Raw genomic sequence first — 21,480 nt, 5'->3', positions numbered from 1 at the left:
TTCTGGGAGCCAGAGGAAACAATGAAACATAACACCATCAGATAACTATGAAAAATGATCAAAGATATGTAACGTGTTGCCTTCTGTGACAATCTGCTGTGAAAATGACATGTCTTAAAATTAAAATACAATTAGCCTTTTGCACAGCAGACATTTGACACAAGTCACCATTGGAAAATCACGTGTAAATAATAATAATAATAATAATAATAATAATAATGGCTGAGTTCCCTTTCGCTCCCTCAGTTCCAGGATGCATGCCACTGTTGTGACTTAGTGACACTAACTGAACATGTACCGTGTCACTAAAGACTTCATGACTAAATAAACTTTACAACACACAATGTTTACTTTGCAGCAGACTCAGCAGTGCACATGGATTGAGTGACATTTTATATTCACTGCACTCAAGTTTTGTCTTGATTCTTACCCCCCGTGTTCCCCAGAGCATCCAGCAGGTGGCAGCAAAGTGCTTTCTTGAATAAACACAGACCGGTAGTCTTCATCGGGGGGACCAAAACATGGTCCTAATGAGGCAGCAATTCATTTCTAATGAACCGGTTAAGTTCGGGGCTAAGGTTTGAATTGGAGATAGGCTATTGTCAGGGCTGAGCATTAACTAGTTATGGTTAATGTTCGGCTTTGGTTATTATGGTTATGCTGTCCAAATGAATGGAGGTCAATACAGAGTATAGCTGCGTGAATCTGTATGTGTTTGTGTGTGTGTGTGTGTGTGTGTGTGTGTGTGTGTCAGAGCGGGGGGTTCATTTCGGTTTGCTGTCCGGTGTTTAGCGAGGTAGCGGCTAGCCTAGCAGGCTGTGCCAGCGGCGGCTAACGAGATGTACACAACCGGTCTTATGTGCAGTGCAGAGGTACCTGGTACTAGCTAAGTACGTGTTTTATTTAAGGGGGAGAACCGTGTTTACGGCTCGAAAGGAACCGCGAGAAGAAAAATGGCCGGAATAATTAAAAAGCAAATCCTTAAACATTTGTCAAGGTAAGTGTCACCCAGTGGCTTTGTGTTAGCCGGGTTAGCCCAGCTGCATATATGGTTGAAATGTTTACTGACCGTCTCGCAGTCTGGATGTTAATATTTGTCATTTACGTAGTAGCAGCCTGCACCGATTTACACGTTGGTCACGTTGTGGTTAAACAGCAAAAGAGAAGGTTTTTTTACATGGACAGTGAACGCAGCACATCATCTCTACCGAGGCATCCCATGGTTAATTAGATTACTCTTGCTAAGTGTGTGTGTGTGTACATGTTTGCTATAGGTTTTGAAGACAAATGTTGGTTCAAAACCATCACTGTGAGGACATGTCCACTTTGTGATGACATTTTTTAGCAGGTCCTCGCTACTTCAAATTGGGGTTGAAGGGTTATAAGACATTGTTTTTAGGATTAGGTTTAGGCAAGGTAAGGGTTGGGGTCAGACATTTAGTTGATGTAGTTAAGATAAGGGTATAGATCAGGGTTATCAAACAATCAAGCATAATGGTTACCCCTCAAAGGGCCAGATGTAACTGTCATACAGAATAAATGTAACCAAATATAATGTAAACTAAAGGTAACGTATTGCTAAATAACTTTCTGCATTTATTACTTATTCAAGTTACAAATATGATGCATTATTATAGATGTAACCCAGTCCGCGATGGTGTTTCTTGACAAACTAGCAGTTTTAAAAGTCTGTATCTGGTCGGGTCAGACCTGCTCACACACCTTCAGCATCCACTGCTTCAAAAACACACCCTCAGAAAAAGACTTTGAAGCAGCGGTGATTTCTTCAGCCACAATATAGCTAGCTTTCACTGCCTCGTTGTGTTTTGGTTGTGGCTTTTGTGAACACATTCTGCTGCGATCACAGTCTCGATCTCAATTTCACTCATCGCATGATGCACATGCAATGATACACTGCGATCTAGTGGCGGGATGCCGTCACTTTGCGGGTAACGCAATCGCCACGCAAGACCAATTAATCACTCGCGGGCCACATAAAATGACGTGGCGGGCCACATCCGGCCCCCGGGCCTTGAGTTTGACACATGTGGTACAGGGACTGCATTATGTCTAGAAGTGTCCTCAGAGTTATAGAGAGACAGGTGTGAGAGTTGATGTCATAGATTCAATGGGTACAAATTAATAACTGTCTATTTATACCCAACTGCATACTGTATTTTTATACCACTTAGTGGTCCAGAGCCTTACACATTCACAGGAATGTGATTTTACCTGAGACCCACTTTTCCAAGATGACAAACAATTTTGACCCAATTCAGATTGCTCTGGAGGGAGCAAATCTGTGCTGAACCAGTCATTTCCAAGATACATATTTTGTAACATGCAAATTGAAAAATCTAAATCTTTAAATTCTGGGAGAAATTCAGCACATTTATTTGGGTGACTTTTGTTTTTATTACAGTTTTCACATCCTCTACATGCACTAGAGTGTCTTTTTCTGTTGCTCTCAGCCTGACATGGCTGGCAATGAAGAAATGTATTTTAGATTTAGAGCAATTTTGAAAGGTCCATTTTACATTAGTTAAATTGGGAAAATGTTGATCATGTACGAGTGTGTGTGGACATATAGTGTGTGATAAATCAGAGGCTTTCTATTTGACTGTTACTTTGCTCCTCTCCTGTTTCTGTCAATGAATAATTAAAACAATTGCTTGCACCAGATAGAACACACCAGTGGACACATCCGTGTCATGCAAAGTCATCAATGCTGCTGGTCATGCATGTGCCTTATTCTTTGACAGAAAATACAATTTTTATTCCAAACAATCATCTCTTTGGTCTTCTTGCATCCCTCTGTCAGAAGAAATAATAACGTCAAACCGTCCAAAGTTCGTTTTATTAGTCTCTGCTATTTTTATCAGTAGCTGACTCAGTGTGCAGCTGCATCCTTGATAGTAATACTGTAATACAGGCAGGGAGTTGGCCAGAAGATTGTGTTGTACAGCCAGTTTTAGCTCTGGTCCTTCCCTGACGACAGAGAGTCGTAAGTGCCAAGAATTTATTTATTCAACAACTTTACAGCCATTTTGCTTTTTTAACTGTAAATATACACGTTATAATACTTGCACATCCTGAACTCTTGGGGATTATTATGTTAAAAACCAATGACCTTACCCTAGGTTTATCCTTTTCCGTTAATTTGTGAATACTTTTGATTGTTTAAAACAAACAATGTCGTGCTCTGTCCAATAGATGGAGGATATGCACGGCAATGTGCCATTCATTTGATGCTGCCAGTTAAAGCCCAAGATGCTTGACTGGCAAGCATAAACACTTGAGAAGTGTGTCTTACAAAGAGTAGGTTGAGTCAAACTTTTATGTCCCTACCCTTTTCTTCAAGGAACGTCTGTCTGTCCATTCGTTTGTTGATTGCATAACCGTCCAATGGTTCGCCCAGCAGGCTTCAAACTTGGCTGGTACTTTTACCAATGACAGGAAAACCTTTGATGACTTCGAACTGATTTCCCCATCTTTCTTTTTACATCAAAGTATAGTTTTTAAATTCCATTGATGTAAAATGGGACATTGATGAAAAGAGTGTGGTGCCGTGCCACCCATCTATAATTTGGTCTGTCCATTTGTTAACCTGCAAAACTGTTCAACAGTTTGATTGACAGACTTCGGTAAAAATTGGCAGGTGACCTACTAAGGGCATCAGTGTGGTAGAAATGCGGCAGATGTATCGCTAAATGAGCCGATTCCGCTTGCCTGAAGACAGTCGTACCAATAGAGAGAGAACACAACACTAGGCAATGTGCCTTGCACATGATGCTGGGTTAGGTAATATCCCCGATGTGTACACTGGACTAGTTTGTCAACTAATTGTTTTTAAATAATTGAAAACACAGTGGTCTTTGTTCAGATGTAGGCCTTTGGTGCCACCAAATCACTTTTTTTTATTGTCTTGCGATTCTGCCCATCCAGAAGACTAGGATTCACAGTGGACTTAAAGCTTCTTTGTATTATCTGATTTGTGAACTAGATTTGTAGTTCAAGCTTGACTCGTATGTGCGAGTGTGGGAGGCAGTGGGTTAAAACTATATGTTAATTTAAGTAAAGCCGTGGCCCAGATTTTTCAACAATGGTTGGACGTGTTGCTACACGGCTTTTCACTGACTTATCAGGTTTATCAGGTACAGCATACTTCTATAGGCAGTGGTAACAGTTTTAACACACTTGTCTCGCATTCTATGGCTTTTTGCCTCTCAATATATACCATAGTTTGATTACAGCTCTATGACCTGGCTATGGATGGGTACTACACTTTTTCAGGATGACTGATTCAGTTGTACTGCTTCACACACTTAAACACACCTTAGTCAAGCTGCATAATTCATCTTTGTCTTCCGCAAAACAATGAATTGGTGACATATCCTTGTGTTTTGCTCATAAAAGCAGTTCCATTAAACTCATCCAGAGTTATTGTTCTAACCTTAAATTGATTTATTTGAACATTTTATTTATCTGCTTCCATTTCTCAGGTTCACCAAGAATTTGTCCCCAGACAAGATCAATTTGAGTACGCTGAAGGGGGAGGGGCAACTGTCCAACCTTGAACTCGATGAAGAGGTGCTGCAGAACATGCTTGACCTCCCTACCTGGCTGGCTGTCACCCGGGTCTACTGCAACAAAGCTGCCATCAGGGTAAGTTTTATTGACTAGTCAAACCTGATTGTGCAGCTGGTCTGACGAGTGAGGTTCCCGTTCTTCTGAAACTAGGCCAGGGGTCTCGATGTAGAGTCTTAGAGGAAAGAGGCAGAGGCCTTACCACGTACAGTAGATTATCTTTCCTAGAGGCACTTTTGAGGACATTATGATCTTCCAGTCGAGCACTGGATGAAGATGATAACAGGGCAACAAGCCATGATTCAGAGGGACACAAAAGGCCAGAGGCAAGAGTGATCCTGAGATTTACTGGCTGATGTACACTGAGCTGTGGGGATGGTTGGTTTGTGTTCCCAGATGATCATAATAACACTGCATGTATAAACATGTTAGTTTATAAGCAAAATGAAGTAATACCGTGAATCTTGTTGTTATGAAAGTACTTATGTATATATACACTGTGTCCTTAAGGTAGCTGTAAACGGGAAACAATTTATTTCATGTTATAAATATTATAGATAAACGGTTCGCTTGGACTCAAGCAGGTCACACATCTTCATTCTCCATTTTGGGGGGATTTGTTCACATTTGCTACAGATATTTTGGCGTAAGCATGATTAGTGTTTTGTGGTCAAAGTCACTGTCCTCTTAAAGCATGTTGACCATTGGTAAGAATTGATTTGAGTTGTTTTCATTTCAAATGTACTTCCTTGCCTGTAAAGCACTATGAATTGCTTTGTGTACGAATGGCGCTATACAAATATACGTGCCTCGATATGATGATCATGCTAGAGTTTGAAGGTCAAATGTCTCTCTGATGTCACAAATGTGTTTTTAGTCGTTATTCAAATCCTTACAGCAATAATGACACATTTTCAGATTAATGTCCAATATGGTAGTGATAAGAATTTATCTCTAACCTCTTAAAGGTCACCTTCACTAGTCAAAATAATGTCATATCAGTGATGCAAACAGTGTGATATTACAGTGTTACAGGGAGTGATTGTTTTAGTCTTGGCTTCATGTTGTGGGAACTCTGTGCTCACAGTGAATGATAACTAGTGTAGAATGCTGTGGCAAGTGTTTGTGGCTGACTCTCATGACCTTGTTGTCCTTTCTTTTTCAGATACAATGGACAAAGTTAAAAACAAGCCCCATCTGCCTGGTAAAATATAGTTATTTCTGTCCTCCAGATTTCTTTCACATTATGCTTTCCACCCCTCTTTATATGTAGATAAGCTGATTTTGTAACATGTCGAAGTTAATTGAACACTCTAAATTTGCCAATAGGTGTGAGTGAATGATTGTTCATCTCTGTATGTTGGTCCTGTGATTGACTGGCGACCTGTCCAGGGTTTACCCTGCTTTTCGTCCTATGTCAGCTGGGATTGGCACCAGCAGCCCTGTGACCCTCATGTGGAGGAGATGATGAATGAATGAATGTTATTTTACAACACCATAGGCTATGTGTATTGTGCTGTTATGAGCCAGCGCTACTCTACCTGAGCATCTGTTTATCCTTGCACATTTGTATGCTGAGTTTTACTTTCCTTTTTTTCTGCAGTTCTTGGATAAGGTAGAGGTGGAGATGAGGACATGTGAAGAGCCACGTCCACCCAATGGCCCCTCTCCTATAGCTATTACAGCAGGCCAGAGGTAAAGCCCAATTTATACTCCTGCGTAAAGTGCTCTGCGTCGGTTACGCAGAGTCTCTGCGTAACCGACGCAGAGCCTGTCGAAGAGCCTCTGCGTCGTCTCCGACTGCACAAAATATTTTTTAAGTGTCCGTCACTCCGTCAAGGGACAACGGAGACGGCAAGAGCTGCGATTGGTCCTCAGGACAGGCCGAGCGAAGCTGATCTGTGCCGGCTCACAGTGAGCACCGAGCGTCCACAGGCGCGGAGCTGATCCCCGCCGATAACGCCGCTGCCAAACTATAAATACGTCATATCTTAACACACACAGCACATGTTTAGACTCTAAATGGCCAATTTCTCGCCTCAAATTATCTAAAAAAACTGCGTTCGGTCACACAGAAAATTGAGAAACGGCCACTGTTTCAACAACAACAGTCTTTCTCTCTCTTTCTTTCTCGGACGCCATTGCTCACTGTAGCCTGAAGCAGAACAACCTTGCGCATCGACCCCTACTGATCTGGCGGGAAATTGCAGCGCGTGTCCGTCAGACGGATAACGCATACGCAGTCGGAGAAGTATAATGTGGCCTTAAGCCTGCATTAAGCTCGAGTCAAGCTGACTGTCATGTGGCGATGAATACTGTGCTACGTAACCACGTCATTCCACGTGGTGAACAATGCCTTTTCCCTGTGTTGTGTTTTTACAGTGAGTATGGCTTTGCTGAAAAAGTGGTGGAGGGCATGTCAGTTCGGATCAACTCCATCACCATCAAGGTGCAGGCTCGAGCCTTCCACGCCTCGTTTGAGCTTTGGCAGCTACAAGGCAACAGCCTCAACCCTAAGTGGCAGCGCAGCGACCTCCGCTACACCCGCGTCACTGACCCAAAGAGAGGAGAGGTACAAAGCAACACACCTCCCTTACTCATTCGGCCGTCTGAACGCTGTGTGCAATGCCCAGCTAGATGTTATGGCTCTACCACAGAGCATGAAGTGCTCATTAAGGCTTAAGTAAATCATTTAATCAAGCCCTACTGTTACGGTCTTTATTAGCTAGAGTGACTTGATTGTGATGAACAGCCTTTCATAATGCAGCCTTGTAATCCACTTAAAAGAAAAGGTCATTTCTCTGTTTGTCTAAAAAAAAAGGCATTAGCCTCACCACACCAATACTAATCAGTTTTAGAAATGTCGTAAAAATGTTGTGGTTGTCTTGTTTTTTTGTCTCAGGGCGTCTTTGTCACAGTTGAATGATTCTGTTTTTGGTGGGTTTTTTTTGTGTATCAGGTTTTGACATTCAAAGAAATTAACTGGCAGAGTCTACGAATTGAGGCAGATGCCATTGAGAGCGATGACCAGGACCTTGGTAGCACCCCACTACGTCTCATCACCAACCAAGGACGCATTCGCATTGCACTTAAGCGCAGAGTAGGGCTGTGTTTCTACCTGTCACGTACCATATGTTTGTATGATCGCACATATGAAGTCGTTAATTCTTAACTGTTTCATCTAGATAAAAGACTGCAATGTGTTGGCATCGAAGCTGCATTTTATTCTGGACGACCTGCTGTGGGTGCTGACGGACTCTCAACTCAAAGCTATCATTCATTACGCCAAATCCCTCAGTGAGGCCATGGAAAAGTCCAATCAGCAGAGGAAGAGCATGACTGCGGAATCCCTGCAGGTACTTCTACCTGGAACATATCGCTGCTTTTGTTGAGTAATTGATGTAAAAGTGTTAAAACTAGACTTCTTACAGTATGTTTGATGAAGGACCGAGACCATTTTCAACCCTGCAGCATCTAAACTTTGCCATATGCAAGAAAAATGACACAATTAAACTTTATATGGTTGTAGATTATACTAACAAATACATCAGTGAATGCACAAACAACACAGCTACAATACAGTCAAAGTATCCCCTAAAAGTGAATCTAAAAGAATATATCAGATATAATATAATATGGACTTAAAACAACATTGGTTTGCAATTGTACATTTGTAACATAATCCTCTCACTCGGTCTTAAGATTGTTTTGTTTCCCTATGAAATTTTAGATTCTTATATTTCTGTTTTCTTTATTTTTTTTTAGACTGCTCCTCCATCACCCAGCCTCCACAGCCTGTGGACGGAGCCTCCGCCTGCTCCTACTGGTACCCCCAACAACATGAGTCAATACTTTGACCTCTATGATGTCAAGGAGTCTTCTTATCACACCTTCATATCTCGCTTGGACTTACACGTATGCAACGATAGTTCTTCAGTGGATGAAGGTTTGTAAGGAGCAACTGTCCGAGTTCGCTTGAATCTTCTCGATAAGCACCTCTTGATCGTGAACTGCTTAGTGATTTGAAGGACGGTTTCTTCGAAGGTGTTTTTAATTGCTGTAATATAATATTACACAGATGAGCCTCCCCCTCCAGGCTCGCAGGGTGCGATGCAACTGACTTTCAAAAAGCTGGGTTTTGACTACTATCCAATCCACAGACCTGGTGAGTTTGATAAGTGTCTTTTCTGTGACTGTAATTTACTGCGGTTTATCTTGAGGCCGAGCAGATTAACGGCTTAGGAGAGTTGGCGTAGCACCGTTATTCTTTGTGGAATTTCTCAAGTGTAGAATGTAGAACAGCAACCATTTTATGACCTTCGTGCTCAATTTAAGCAACTTTTTAAAAAGGCTTGATTTTGTTGTGAATTTTAAAACGAGGGTGTTTTAATGTATACAACATCAACACTGGGTTTGAAAAGAGCGTTTAAGGGTTGTAACATGGGTTATGACTTTACTACATCTAGCTACATCTAGAATTTTAACTAATGCATATTTCAGTTTATATTATAAATAAGTACCTTTTCTACATATAGTATGATGCCAGTCTGCCACTAGTCCACAAGATTACAATATTTCAACAATTGGATAAAAGGTGTTATACAGATTTATGGTTAATTACTCTGTGATGCCAAATAATGTTACAACTTCAAATCAGAATGAATGAAAAAGAAAGAATACAAACAGTTTATATTTCGACTTGGCTGCTGATTTATAACTGCTTTTTGAATACAGCTGATGGATGTCGACACTGGGAGCATCACAGTGGAGCCATGGAGGCTCAGGCTCAGTGGGCTGGGAAACTGCTGCAGGAATACCACAGGAAAGTCGAGGCCTCTGGATTCCCAGGGCCACATACTGCGGTACCTCAGCCGACCAAGGACTCCCCTGCAAAGACTGTTCAAGGTAGGGATGTAGACTTAGTGTAAAAGACTGAACATAAATGCAATTACACAGCTACAGTAAATCTTGTCTACTAATGCTAACTTTTTTGATCCTAATCTTAAACACTGTGTTTACTCTCCAATATATGTTGTTTTAGATGGACAGTCCAGTCCCAAGTTGAACCCTACTGACAAAGGCCAGGGAACCAGCAGGAACCATATGACCGCTCCTACAGGCTCATCACTGAAGAGGTTGCGATCCAGCTGCATCGTGGTTAGGATGGATGATGTGGACATTCACCAGGTTAGTTTTTTATCAGTTGCTGTGATCAACCTGCCCTAATAAAAGCTTTGTCATCAGTCGGTGTCTGTGATAGGGCTAAAAGTTAACCTTTACTCTAAATTATTAAATTATTGTAGGTGTTGAACACATTTTTGAGCTGGAGTTGCTCACAGATAATATTGAGAAAGCTAGTAAGAATACAATATTTTTCACATATATCAAATCACGAGAGACTGAGAAAAACCCCGCCACTTTGAATTTCACTCTCAGTCTGGTTCTGCATTATTGATTTGAATAGTTAACACTTTTACGACAAAAGGATGTCACGGTCATGGTTATTTTTAAGTTAGAAAGCATGCATAGTTCCTCATTTACTAAAGCAAGAGACACTCAGTGAAAATGTGTGGATTCCACCTTTACGTTTTGTGAAAGGACACGACTGAAATTTACACACAGGTGCTTTGGTTTTTTTGTGACATACTTCTGCTTTTGTTGAGTAATGATACACTACCGTTCAAAAGTTTGGGGTCACCTATACAATTTTTCAGTGTTTTACATTAAAAGTCACACTTTTATTCATCAAAAGTTGCAAAATGAATAGAAAATATAGTCAAGACATTGATAAGATTAGAAATAATGGTTTTTATTCAAAAATAATCATTTTGCCCTTTTGTCAAAGAACCAGCAAAACTGTTTTCAGCTGTGCTAACATCATTGCACAAGGGTTTTCAAGGGTTTTCTAATCATCCAATAGCCTTCTAACGCGATTAGCAAACACAATGTACCATTAGAACACTGGAGAGATGTACGATGTGCATATTCCATTAAAAACCAGACATTTGCAGCTAGAATAGTCGTTTACCACATTAACAATGTATAGAGTGTATTTCTGATTCATTTAATTTTCTATTCATTGAAAAAAAAGTGCTTTTCCTTCAAAAAATAAGGACATTTCTAAGTGACCCCAAGCTTTTGAACGGTAGTGTACATGATACATACATACATTTGAATAAAACCTATTTAATTAAATTCTCCTTCTATGTTCAGGTGTCTACGAGGGGCCGTCAGAATAAGAAGACGCAGTCTTTGTTGTCCTGTAACCGTAAAAATCTGCCAGACAGCATACCAGCGGTTCATCTGCAGTTCACTGAATACTACTTTCCTGACAACCCGAGTCTCTCAGGTATTACACACAACCTACGCTCAAACTTACTCAGGCTTTTAGGAGAATCTGCAAAGGTTTTTGTGTTGCATTGGCTTTTTAGCCACACAGAGCTGGCATGCTGGGAGCCATAAAATGCTGTTTTTGGAAAATCGAGTCCCAATGTATGAAGACATTTCTTGAAAAGATGCCTGTGATTTCGATCGTACAGGAAACGTTCTGTTTCTGTGTGGATGAGGCCCCAGTCACCTCCTAAATTACATTTGTAATTCTTTTTCTATATGTGGATCAGAATTTACGCAAAAGTGGAATTTATGATCTAGATTAAAAGTCGGTATCGCTTGCTTTTCTTCCAGTGCCCACCTCCAACTTGTATGCCCAGCTGAACAGCCTGCAGCTGTGTGTGGACCCGGCGAGTGTACTGTGGCTCAGTCTTTTTTCCAGGGGTTTACTGCACACACTGGACCAGGTCAAAGCTTTCTACCATTTGCAGGACAGCAGCAAGGCTGAGGAGCATGTAGACGTCCGCATGGATGCCGCTCAGCTGAAGGTGAGTACAGAACTTTTTTTTTTTTTACAGCTCATGTTTGTGATTTAAAACCAAAGTACTGGTGTTTATTTTACATTGCTTTGTGTTCATTTCTATAGTTAATAATCCCATTGGATTCTTCCATATTGGATCACCCTGAGCGTCCGCAGTCCCTATGCATCACTGTTCCGCAGATGGTTCTCAGCAACACTCGCCACTGCCCCCATGGCTCCAGAGCTGACCTCAATTCTATCTATGACAAGTTTGCCAGCTTCTCTTTCTTCCAGTCCTCACCGCCCTGTTCTTTCCCAAGAGAACGCAGTGCCTTCGACCCCGTTCCCTCATCCTTCCTCCACCACTCCCAAGAGACAGAACCCCAGCATCTGGGCAGAAAGCAGTCACGATCCCACGATGTCTGGTCACTCAGTCTTTCCCGTGTAACCCTAGGTTTTGATGGAGCTCGGCGATTCCCCAAAGGCAAGACCCAGCCTTTTGTCGAGCCTTTTGCCATGTCCGTGTGGATGTGTCAGCCGACTGCCTTTCAGAATGGTTCATCGTCTTCCTCCTCCTGTCCACGCGGAACCCAGAAGCCATCGTCGGAACAGGAAGGTGGTTCACTTGCCTCGATCCACTTCCTGGTTCACACCATCACTCCAGTGAAGGTGTGGCTCAACCATTACCAGTATGTCGCACTGTTGAGAATGAAGGATGCCATGGCTCGGTTGGGGTCGGAGTTGGGCCGGGATTTACAAGAAGTTAAAAACACTCACGGCCCAAAGACGAAACCTGCTACTATGTGTGTTGCGCTTGTAATGGACTCGGTAGAATTAGGTCTCCTGTTGCCACCAGTCAGCTCAGAGCCAGAGGAGGAAGTCCCACACACACCAGAGTCTGACAGTCCCAGTATAACGGACTCTGACATTTCCCCGACTCATCACCCACTTGAGGACAGCGGGTTGGAAAACGGCATCTCCTCTGTCAACACAACTGTCACTACATTTGATCAGGACGAACTAGACGAGGTGGTAGAGGAGGCCTGTGAGGCCGTGGAGGAGGGACCGGAGGGCGGCGGCTTTAAAGCTCAGGAGGACACCGCTGTCCTCTCTCCTTCCATGTCACCTGGACAGTCCCCTGTCCTCTCCCGCGAGCCGTCCACGTTCAGTCTGGAGGGAGAGCTGTCGAGCGCCATTAACGTCACCAAGGACGCGACCAAAGATGCCATCAGTGCCTCGCTGGACCTGACAAAGGGGGCGTTTTCAATAACAAAAGATGCGTTTAGCATCCTGAGTCGTGGCTCAGGGATGAGCAAATTGTTCAGTCCACAGGCAAAGTGAGTGCTGCTCTCACCTGCTGGGCTGTTGGTAACATGATAATGTTAGCGTGCCTGGAAACCATACTGTGCACGGCATGGTTTTCACTGGCTGATGTTCCTCTCAACGACCGTGTGTGTGTGTGTTTGTGTTTTCAAAGGGAACAGATCCAACGCTCAGAGGATTCCTCCCCCTCTTTAGTCTCCAGTTTGCGCCAGCAATCCATGAAGCAGTCGCCTTCCCAGCATTCATTTGACAGTGCTATCCTGGAAGGCAGCCTACCCGATGAAAATCTTTCCGTGGATAGCGATGTCAGCGACAATTTTGTTGTTCTTATGGACTCGGGTACATGAAATGCTTGGAAGTTTCCAAAAATTTCCCATAACTACAAAGGTGCCATGTAATCACCGGTTTGTATGATGTTTCCAGAATCAGGTGTGGAGTCCATGCATCCCAGACGCACTCCAGCAGGCAGCCGAGGAAGTCCAGCCCCAGGGACGGACGGAGGTTCATCGGCCGACCTCAGCAGCTCCCTGTCCCAAAGCACTGAGGATGTGTCTCAGGACATGGTGGGTTTTTATGTATATTTAAAGACGTCCTACACAGATATGTAGCCGAGTAATCGCGTGTTAGTACCCGAAGAAAGTAATATATCAATGAATGATTAAATTGAAGTGTTCTCTTCAGTCCTCAGTGTTGTTACTGGTGATAAGTGGAACGGCCGTTACCGTGGAAGTAAAGGGAGAAGATCAAGTTGTAGCCGTGGAAGCCCAAAATCTGAGGCCTGTGCAGCTGGGCACTGTCAGGGTGTCTGACCTGCTGGCTGGTCTCATACAAGGTGAACCAGATGTAGATGCACTGTATATAAACTGATCATTCTTGAAAGCACATTTACAAATGTGCCTTTTTCCGAATTGTCTGCAGCTCCAGGTGGACCGGTCCAAAGGCAGGATAGGCCGGGGGGCAGGGGCTCTCCGGTGCTGCGTCTGCGTGCGGAAATGGGTCCCTCTGCAGCTCAGCACTCTCCTCTGTCTGAGTCTTTGGGCTTTCTGGACATGAGAGTGCAGGACTGCCAGGCTGAGCTATTAGCCTCCACCGTGGCTAGCATCGGGCCTTTCCTTGAAGACGAGTTTAGCGTCGACGGTCAGCCAATGAAGTTACACATGAGCAACGTCACCATCACCATGAAGGTTGGTTGTTCATACTGCCGGGAAAATTGACTCAATCCACTGAATTGCTGTTTGTCTTAAAAGCTGCAATTTTTGTTGTCGATGATTTTGTGAACAGAAACGTGTCATTATTTGTGTCCTTTATCTGAAAACGAGCTCTGTCGAGCAAAACTATCAGACCTGACTGACGGGGGTGTTCTCGTGTATACAGCAGCAGCAGCAGCAGCGCAGGAACATTTATCCCACCAAAATGCTGAATGTGTTTTCAAAGCAGCAGAATTCACCTCTGAAGCTTTTTGTTAGCACATCTTTGTTAGCCGTCTCACTTTACTAGCTCAATGTTGCCGACGTCTCCGTTAGCCACGACATAAATAACATCTGTGTGCAGCGCGGAAAATGTTGCCAGTCGACGAGAGATCTAAACAATGCACTACTGAGGAACACAAAGAGAGAGAGACGTGGCGCTGGTCGACTTAATCAGCATCGATTAGACTTCAGAATGAGTTTGACAGTGGTTTGAATCGAACAGACATTTGAACGTTACGCTTTACAGTTATAGTATGACATAGTGGACACAATGGGGGATTATTTTAGGTATTTTTAAGTTGACCGTTAGCCAGCGTTGATGGTTGTGAAGTAACAGTGTACCTTCTCTTTTTTAAAGGACGACGGCCCGAGAAACTACCCTACATCCCCTCAACCTGTCCCCGCCACATTCGTCGTAGATCAGCTTCTTCTTGAACGCAGTGACGATGGCATCATGAGGCTCAAAGGTTGGTTAGAAAGAAAAATAAATTGTGTTCTATAATTAATGTCAGCATTATGGATTCACCTCAGCAGAATAATCACATGACTGCAAAACCAAGAGCGCTCGAGCTTAAATCATATATAACGTATTTTTCAGAAAGGAATGTACAGGAAGTGAGCTTTTAACGTTTTGTTCTGATGAAATCCTCGGCAGGTGCTCCTGTGGCTGCTCCAGAGAACGTTAACAGTCCCTGCGCCTTTCACCAGCAGACTGAGGTAGGGGAATACTAATATAACTGTATATTTTTGTGGTTCAAGAGTTATGAGTCATATAGGTATGAGTCATGTTTTTTTTTAATGCTTTAGCTTGAAAAATACCCAACTACTAGTGTTGCATTATGGGTTCCATTTCTTCCTTTTCCTTTAAATGGAATTAAATTAAATGTTTTTACATTAAAACAATTAAGATCATTACGATGATTGATTTTATTCATCAAATTTGATTGCTGTAAACATGTTTTCAAACGTACACACACAAAAAGAAAGTAGAAATATAGATATAGAAAAGCTCTTTTTATATGATAACCCACTTCCTTTTAATGTAGCCTAATTCACTATATAAATCAGGATAAACACGAATTAGTGCATCATGTGTCATTCTGTAATGTCTCATTTTTGTTTGAGTAGGTAAACCAAATATTTTAAAAAAAAAGTAGAGTTGTATTAAAGTACACAACCTTTGTCTCATGATATTATAATTCCAGCAGTTGTTGTCACTCGCCGTGAGGCATCTTTAACACCCGAGAGTAACTGTTGAAATGCTGCTGTGTTTAAACAGAAACACGATCTGGAGTCGCAGCTTTCCGATGCCCAGTCTGCCCTCGCCCAGGCCCTCGGTGACAGAGAGCGCCTCCTTCTGGAAGTCAGGAGGCATGACCCCACGTTCACACTCTGAGCTGCTGCCTTCACCTCTGAGAGACTGCGATCAGATCGATCGGGAACGAACGTCAGGAAAATCACAAACGCTGATATGAAGCATCTCTGGGTATCAGGTATGAAAAGAAACATTGGCGTTAAAGTGGGTCACTTTATACGATTACGGCAGGTTACCTATTACAGGTACAGGAAGTGGAACTAACTTATCGGTACATTATTGGTACTGCTTTTTAACTGCACAGTGTCAGTATTTCACACTGCTCTACTAAACACTTATTATTCTAAAATATTATTTTTCAGTCTGGACAGTGAACTCATCGTGTGGTTTTCAGTGTTTGTCGCAGCATGCAAGGGTAAAATTTAAAACAATCGATAAGCTTTAATTCTCTGGTTTATATTAGTGTTTTTGGAAGAGTTCAGTCAGTCGAATGCACATAAACCTCTGATTTACAGTACATGCACTGACACTGCCACACAGCTGCTAGTCCATCAGCTCCTTCTGTGAACACACAAGTTACTGTAAAGCAGGGGTCTCAAACTCAAATGACCTGGGGGCCAATGCGTATCTACTGTGGTCAAGAGGGGGCCGGCTTAGAGAAGGAAAAGTGGGGGGGGGGGGAAACAACTGTTGACAATATTGCATCAAGATATCACACGTATACTTAATAATACTATTTATGATGCACAATTAATGTATTAATGTACAAAAACAGACATTTATTTTAAATTACATCAATAAAACAAGTGTATTTATATATATGTAATTGAATGTTGTATATGATACATTTAATAATGGGATAATTATGACCAAATGTCTTATTATTACTGTAATAAAAACATTGCTAGCAAACATATATTATATTCTATCACCTCTCTGGCAGCTGTTCCTCAGCTACACATTGTGTTTAAAAGACGCTGAGGTCGTGGGCCATGTTTTCATTATAACATGATATTAAGTGGGGGGCGTATGTAATCGATTGGGGGGGGCTCATGTGGCCCCCCGGGCCGCCACTTTGAGACCCCTGCTGTAAAGCATGCTTTGTGAACAGTGCTCATTTACACACGGCACATTTACAGGTACCCTAATGTTGACTTCACGTAGAGAGACGTAGAACTCCTCTGTTTAAGTGTAAAATACAACAGAGCAATGTGTTGTTGTTTTTTTTTATTTATTTAGAAGTATTATTAAATAGTATGAGCTGTTGTTGAATTGTGAGTAAACAAACTGACAGGTTTCTACCTTGAATATTTAATCACCACACTTATCAAATTCTCATTGTTCTGACAAAGCAGGTTGAAACATTCCTCAGTGTGAAGTTATTCTCTAAGTTATGAAAGGTTCAGTGAAACACGGCGTCTCCTGAGGATGAACTTACCCCTCAAAGACAACACGTCTTTCGTCCTCTACCTGCAGTGGTGGCAGGCAGGTACATGGTAGCTATAGTATTGTTTTTTTTGTTTTTTTAAAGGGGGAATATACCAGCAACCAACCAGAGATAGGATACTTGATCTTAAAAGTCGTTTTTGTAGCTTGCCAGGAAACAACTCAGACTGCAATTTGAGCGTCAACGATCTCCTCTGCTCACATTGATCAGGTTTATTGATCAAACATAATGAACATGTTGCTTTACTTGTGTATATTTTACATTTGGTCATTCCATGTTTTTTTTTCTGTGAGATGAAATTGACCAGTGTATTGAAGCCATATCAATCAAACAACATGATTTTTTTTTATTATTATTAAAAAGCTACAGTACTGCTAAAGTAAATATACACACTTAGAAAAATCTGGTCAATCCTGATCTGATAATGGTCGTCTCCTTGTTTAAATTTCCCCATTTATTTATGCAAGACTGTTTGACAGTTACCTTTTTATTATTATTATTCTTTATTCCAAACGTTTTTGCACAGTTTACATTTATTTGTTTTCCTGGTTACAAAGCTGTTTCATCTTCATGTCTCGTTGTGAACGTGGGAGACCTCTGGTGGCTATGACTTGCAACTGCTCATTCAAAATATTTTTTTTATAATTTTCTTTCTTTTTTTTTAAAGCTATGAGTGACATAATTCACGAAGAGGAATGTAATATATTTAAGCAATAGAGAGATCACTTTGATTGAACCAAATATGTGACAAAGAACAGTAACTCTATATACATACATTTTTTTATGTCAAATTCCTAAGATGACAGATAATGTAAGAAAACAAATGTACTTGTGTTAGTGTTTCCTTCTCAACTGCATGTGACTCATCACATTCTGAGAAATATTCCCCTTCAACCTCAGTATTGCTTGTAGTTGTGATCATCTGTTTTGGTGTTCTTTTGTTTTGTTTTTTGCATGGCCTCAGTAAACAAAGACGTGGTGGTACGCAACATGTAGCTTTGAAAGTTTAGTGGTTTCACCCTCCTCAGTGTGAAGTAGCATCTTTGATCTGCAGACAAGCTGGTGCTGATATCTGTTACAAGAGACTTCCTTTTGCACTTAAGGGTTCCCTTACTTGACCTTCTTACCCAGTGTGCCATGAGAAAGGGACCTGGACAGAGGGGGAAACGGGACTCTCTCTCTCTCTGTGCATGTACTGAAGTGATGATAAATATGCCTTGTGGATTACTTACACACGTGTGGTAAATTCACTGGAAATTGCACTCATTTAAATGTTAATCATTGCAAGAGTCCTTTTGAAATCTTACTAAGTGGTGTAGATGTTGAAGCTCACGTGGACAGTATTTTTTTTTTGTGTAGAGTTACATTGAATTTTGTATCGTCTTTAACGCTCCATTAAGACTAACGTCCAATTGGTTCTGTGAACCAAAGCTGGTACACATGGAGAATATTTTAAAAGTGAAATAATAAATGAATGGCTGAACACTTCTCAGTGTCTTTGAAATTTTATAAAAAATGCATTTCTTAACATGTGGGGAAAAGTGACAAAAATAAGTTTCCTGTAAATCTAAAAAAAAAAGTTTTATTATACTGTATGTCAGACATGAAATATGATTTATACATAACAATTTCACTGCTTTTTTGTTTGTGAACATGTTCTAAATAAATCAAAATCCAGTCCTTGGCATGAATCAGTGCCTCTTAAAAATACAAGCTGTAATCCATGAGATTGTAATGCGTTTCTCCAAAGTAGTTAAATAACTAAAGCACAAGGACAAAAACATTTCAGATTTTCACATATAAAACTGTATTTACAACCATAATACATGAACTTTACATCAGTTTAACCGTGTGTCACATCAAGTGTTTACAAGTGTTTATCTCGACATTTACAGGTGCCACTTTGACTAATCTCCAGGATTTCAGCAAACACTGAGCCTGGTCAGGTAGTGAAGGTAATGTCAAGATTTCAATGGCACATATCTGTGTTTTCATCACAAATGTCTTCTTCCGACTCCCATCATACCAACGCAATCTGAAACTCTGGTGCGTCAGTGAAAGAGAATGTTTTTAAACTTGGTGTTGGGGATCTGGTCTCGGCTCTTTAACCGTCTCACTGCTTCTCTCATGTGTTTTGGCTGAAGAGGTGGCGTGTCTCCCCACTTCTCGCAAACATCCAATGCTGTAAGCACAAGATAACATGATTACGTGATCAAACTGCAGGGGGGAAAAAGTCGGCTTATTAATCCACACATCTGCCGCTCACCTTCCTCGACTATTTCCCCAGCAAAAACCTTAGAAATACCAGACATGGCAATCACTACATTCTGAGACACTGATGATCCTGTTATGGACTGGATCAGCTGCAAAATGAGACATTCAATTAATTCGATGTATTCAAATATAAAGTACACTTTAATCAAATCTATAAAACGGCTTACTCTTTTGATGGCCGCCTTCGGGAAGGCAGAACGTCTGTACATTTCATAGCGATTCAGCTGCTCCTCAGAAAAGGACGACACCAGCACCCTTAAAAGACACAGGAGGAGCAGGACGGTTTTGTACAATAAGATTTAAGAACATTTTAAAGAATTATGTATTTGGTTTAAAATAAAAATAGTCTTACTGCATCTTTTGTATTTCATCCTCATCCACCTTGTGGCGTTTCTCTTTCTTCTTCTCTGGTTCCACCTTCAGCCTTTTGGAGGCAGGCTCACCAGAAGTTCCTTCCTCCTCATCCTCTTGTGCTGCCGTATCCTGCACAAAGGAAGATAAGTTAAGAGTGACTGAATGTATCCCTTTTTAAAACTAAATAAAACTCAACTCTTTAGCTCTGCTGGAGAGCCAGCCATTTCAAGTGCTGACGAAATAATTTATCATTGATCGAATAAGGTAAACGTACACAAATAAATCCAAACTTCAAATATGAAGTAAGGACTATAGAGATCTGCTGGTTTCCACTTCAATGTTGAACGTTGAACGTAAAATATTGTGAGTTTTACTGTGTGGCTATTTATTAAGGAATGATGAACAACTATTTAGGTAGTGTTCCTGTAAATGTATACACTAGATGCTTGTGTTTAATGAAAGTAAGATAATGAGAATAGTATGTCCTTTGCACAGCTGCTATCAAAATTTCCCTGGTGGGACAATAAAGTTTAATGATGACGATGCATTATATGGGATTTGGTATGTTTTTTATATTTTTTGCTGAATAGTTAATGCTCCCCCACCTCCCTAAAAGCAATTAAGCATCAAACTCACAGGTTTGCCCTCCTGTTTGGACTGATCTTGTGAGGACGCGTCCTTGTTTTCCTGTGCAGGTGGTGCTGTGGCAGGTACACCTTCAGTATCCTCAGGTTTTGGATGCTCCTCAGTGGCAGAGGTCGTTCTCTCAGATGTGCCACCAACTTTGATCCGTGCAGGGTCAGCCATAATCACTCAGTTCCTTCTAACGATGGCTCCAAACTCTGGAAACTATCAACGGGCTAATTATTAGTTACCCGTTTGTCTGACATCGTGGCTTCTCTACGCAGCCTGTGATTGGAGCCATACAAGTTTTACTTAAAGGTACCAGCAAATGAGTCACTGTCGCCACACATGCATCGAAAAGTGGACAAATAAGAGTAAAATACGCACTTACCTATTCGGTAGCCGGACGTCAACAAAACGGCAAGAGCTAAGCTAGCGGTGAAGCTAACCTAACATTAGCTCAGTAAATCCTGCTGGGTTGTAAAGTTGTGAACTGTTGAAACACTTAAATAGCACACCGTAAAACGGTCACAATGTGTGTATAAATATTTAGACAAAGGTCCAATTAATATTTTGTATTCACGCCGAGAACATCAGTAGGCATATATGTAATGATAGCCGCGTAAGCTAATTCTGGACTAGCATTTTACTTGCATTTCCGTTTCCGTTTTGAACAAACTTTATTAACACGGGTAACCAAATACTGAGGGTATCAACTGACTCGTCAGTACAACAAAATCTAAGAGGACATGACTGTATATTTGTTTTGTAATTACTTGTAAAAAAAAAAAGAAGAAAGAAAATAAACTATGAAAAAGTTTTATTTAACTCTTGAACGACAGTTTACACAATGAAATGTATATCTAAAATGAAGTTAAACCTCTGAGTTATGTTGACAACTAACAATGCAGATGACTTAAACAAATAGTAGTATGAATAGAATTGCAAATGTTAGGTTTAGAAAATTGCTTTATATCAGAGGTCTCAAACTTGTGGCTCAAGATCATGATATCATGATATAATTGTGAGCACCTATTGTCTACCCCTACTGAATTGTTGCTTTTTCCCCTAAATATTTTTCACCTATTTTCATTTGAGTTTGTGACCCCTGCTCTGGACAGTCGTTTCTCCAAGCCAGTCCCAACACAAGATGAGTGTGTGTATAAAGGAGTGCACTCCTTTATGAGGCTTTATGATAAATGCATAGATAGGAATGGTCTGCAACTAGACGATATTT

General features: G+C 41.3%; 2 protein-coding genes across 3 annotated transcripts; one reads left to right on the top strand and one right to left on the bottom strand.

Annotated features, from left to right (window-relative positions):
• Positions 1–953: 953 nt before the first annotated feature.
• On the top strand, positions 954–15,625 carry bltp3a (bridge-like lipid transfer protein family member 3A; the record flags this gene model as incomplete). The annotated part of the gene is made up of 21 exons (XM_083895541.1): positions 954–997; positions 4,503–4,665; positions 5,753–5,791; positions 6,191–6,282; positions 6,970–7,159; positions 7,547–7,687; positions 7,773–7,943; positions 8,353–8,533; positions 8,666–8,752; positions 9,322–9,492; positions 9,629–9,774; positions 10,801–10,936; positions 11,272–11,465; positions 11,564–12,774; positions 12,915–13,099; positions 13,184–13,323; positions 13,442–13,592; positions 13,679–13,944; positions 14,588–14,696; positions 14,885–14,946; positions 15,509–15,625. The coding sequence occupies 21 exons, from the start codon at positions 954–956 to the stop codon at positions 15,623–15,625; spliced, it is 3,996 nt and encodes a 1,331-aa protein (XP_083751667.1).
• A 2,936-nt stretch (positions 15,626–18,561) lies between these two features.
• On the bottom strand, positions 18,562–20,811 carry taf11 (TAF11 RNA polymerase II, TATA box binding protein (TBP)-associated factor). Of its 2 annotated transcripts, XM_083895341.1 has the most exons (6): positions 20,635–20,811; positions 20,256–20,468; positions 19,618–19,748; positions 19,433–19,520; positions 19,258–19,354; positions 18,562–19,173 (listed from the first exon to the last, which is right to left on the bottom strand). In XM_083895341.1, the coding sequence occupies exons 2-6, from the start codon at positions 20,424–20,426 to the stop codon at positions 19,043–19,045; spliced, it is 618 nt and encodes a 205-aa protein (XP_083751467.1). In that variant the 5' UTR covers positions 20,427–20,468; positions 20,635–20,811; the 3' UTR covers positions 18,562–19,042. The 2 variants fall into 2 exon arrangements, with proteins under 2 accessions (XP_083751467.1, XP_083751466.1); XM_083895340.1 differs by having other exon boundaries at positions 19,258–19,520.
• Between the last annotated feature and the right edge of the window lie 669 nt (positions 20,812–21,480).

The sequence above is a fragment of the Microchirus variegatus genome (genome assembly GCF_963457635.1).
Source record: "Microchirus variegatus genome assembly, chromosome: 9".
NCBI lineage: Eukaryota > Metazoa > Chordata > Actinopteri > Pleuronectiformes > Soleidae > Microchirus > Microchirus variegatus.
The sequence above is the reverse complement of the archived record's forward strand: the minus strand, read 5'-3'. Positions and strand labels throughout refer to the sequence as shown.

Bases quoted from the DNA above. Each gene is read 5' to 3' on its own strand.
- taf11 (XM_083895340.1), bottom strand. From the start codon at position 20,426: ATGGCTGACCCTGCACGGATCAAAGTTGGTGGCACATCTGAGAGAACG. The intron at 19,521-19,617 runs GTAAGACTATTT...GTGTCTTTTAAG, and splicing joins GATGAAATACAAAAGATGCA to GGTGCTGGTGTCGTCCTTTT. The intron at 19,174-19,257 runs GTGAGCGGCAGA...TTGTGCTTACAG, and splicing joins TGGGGAAATAGTCGAGGAAG to CATTGGATGTTTGCGAGAAG.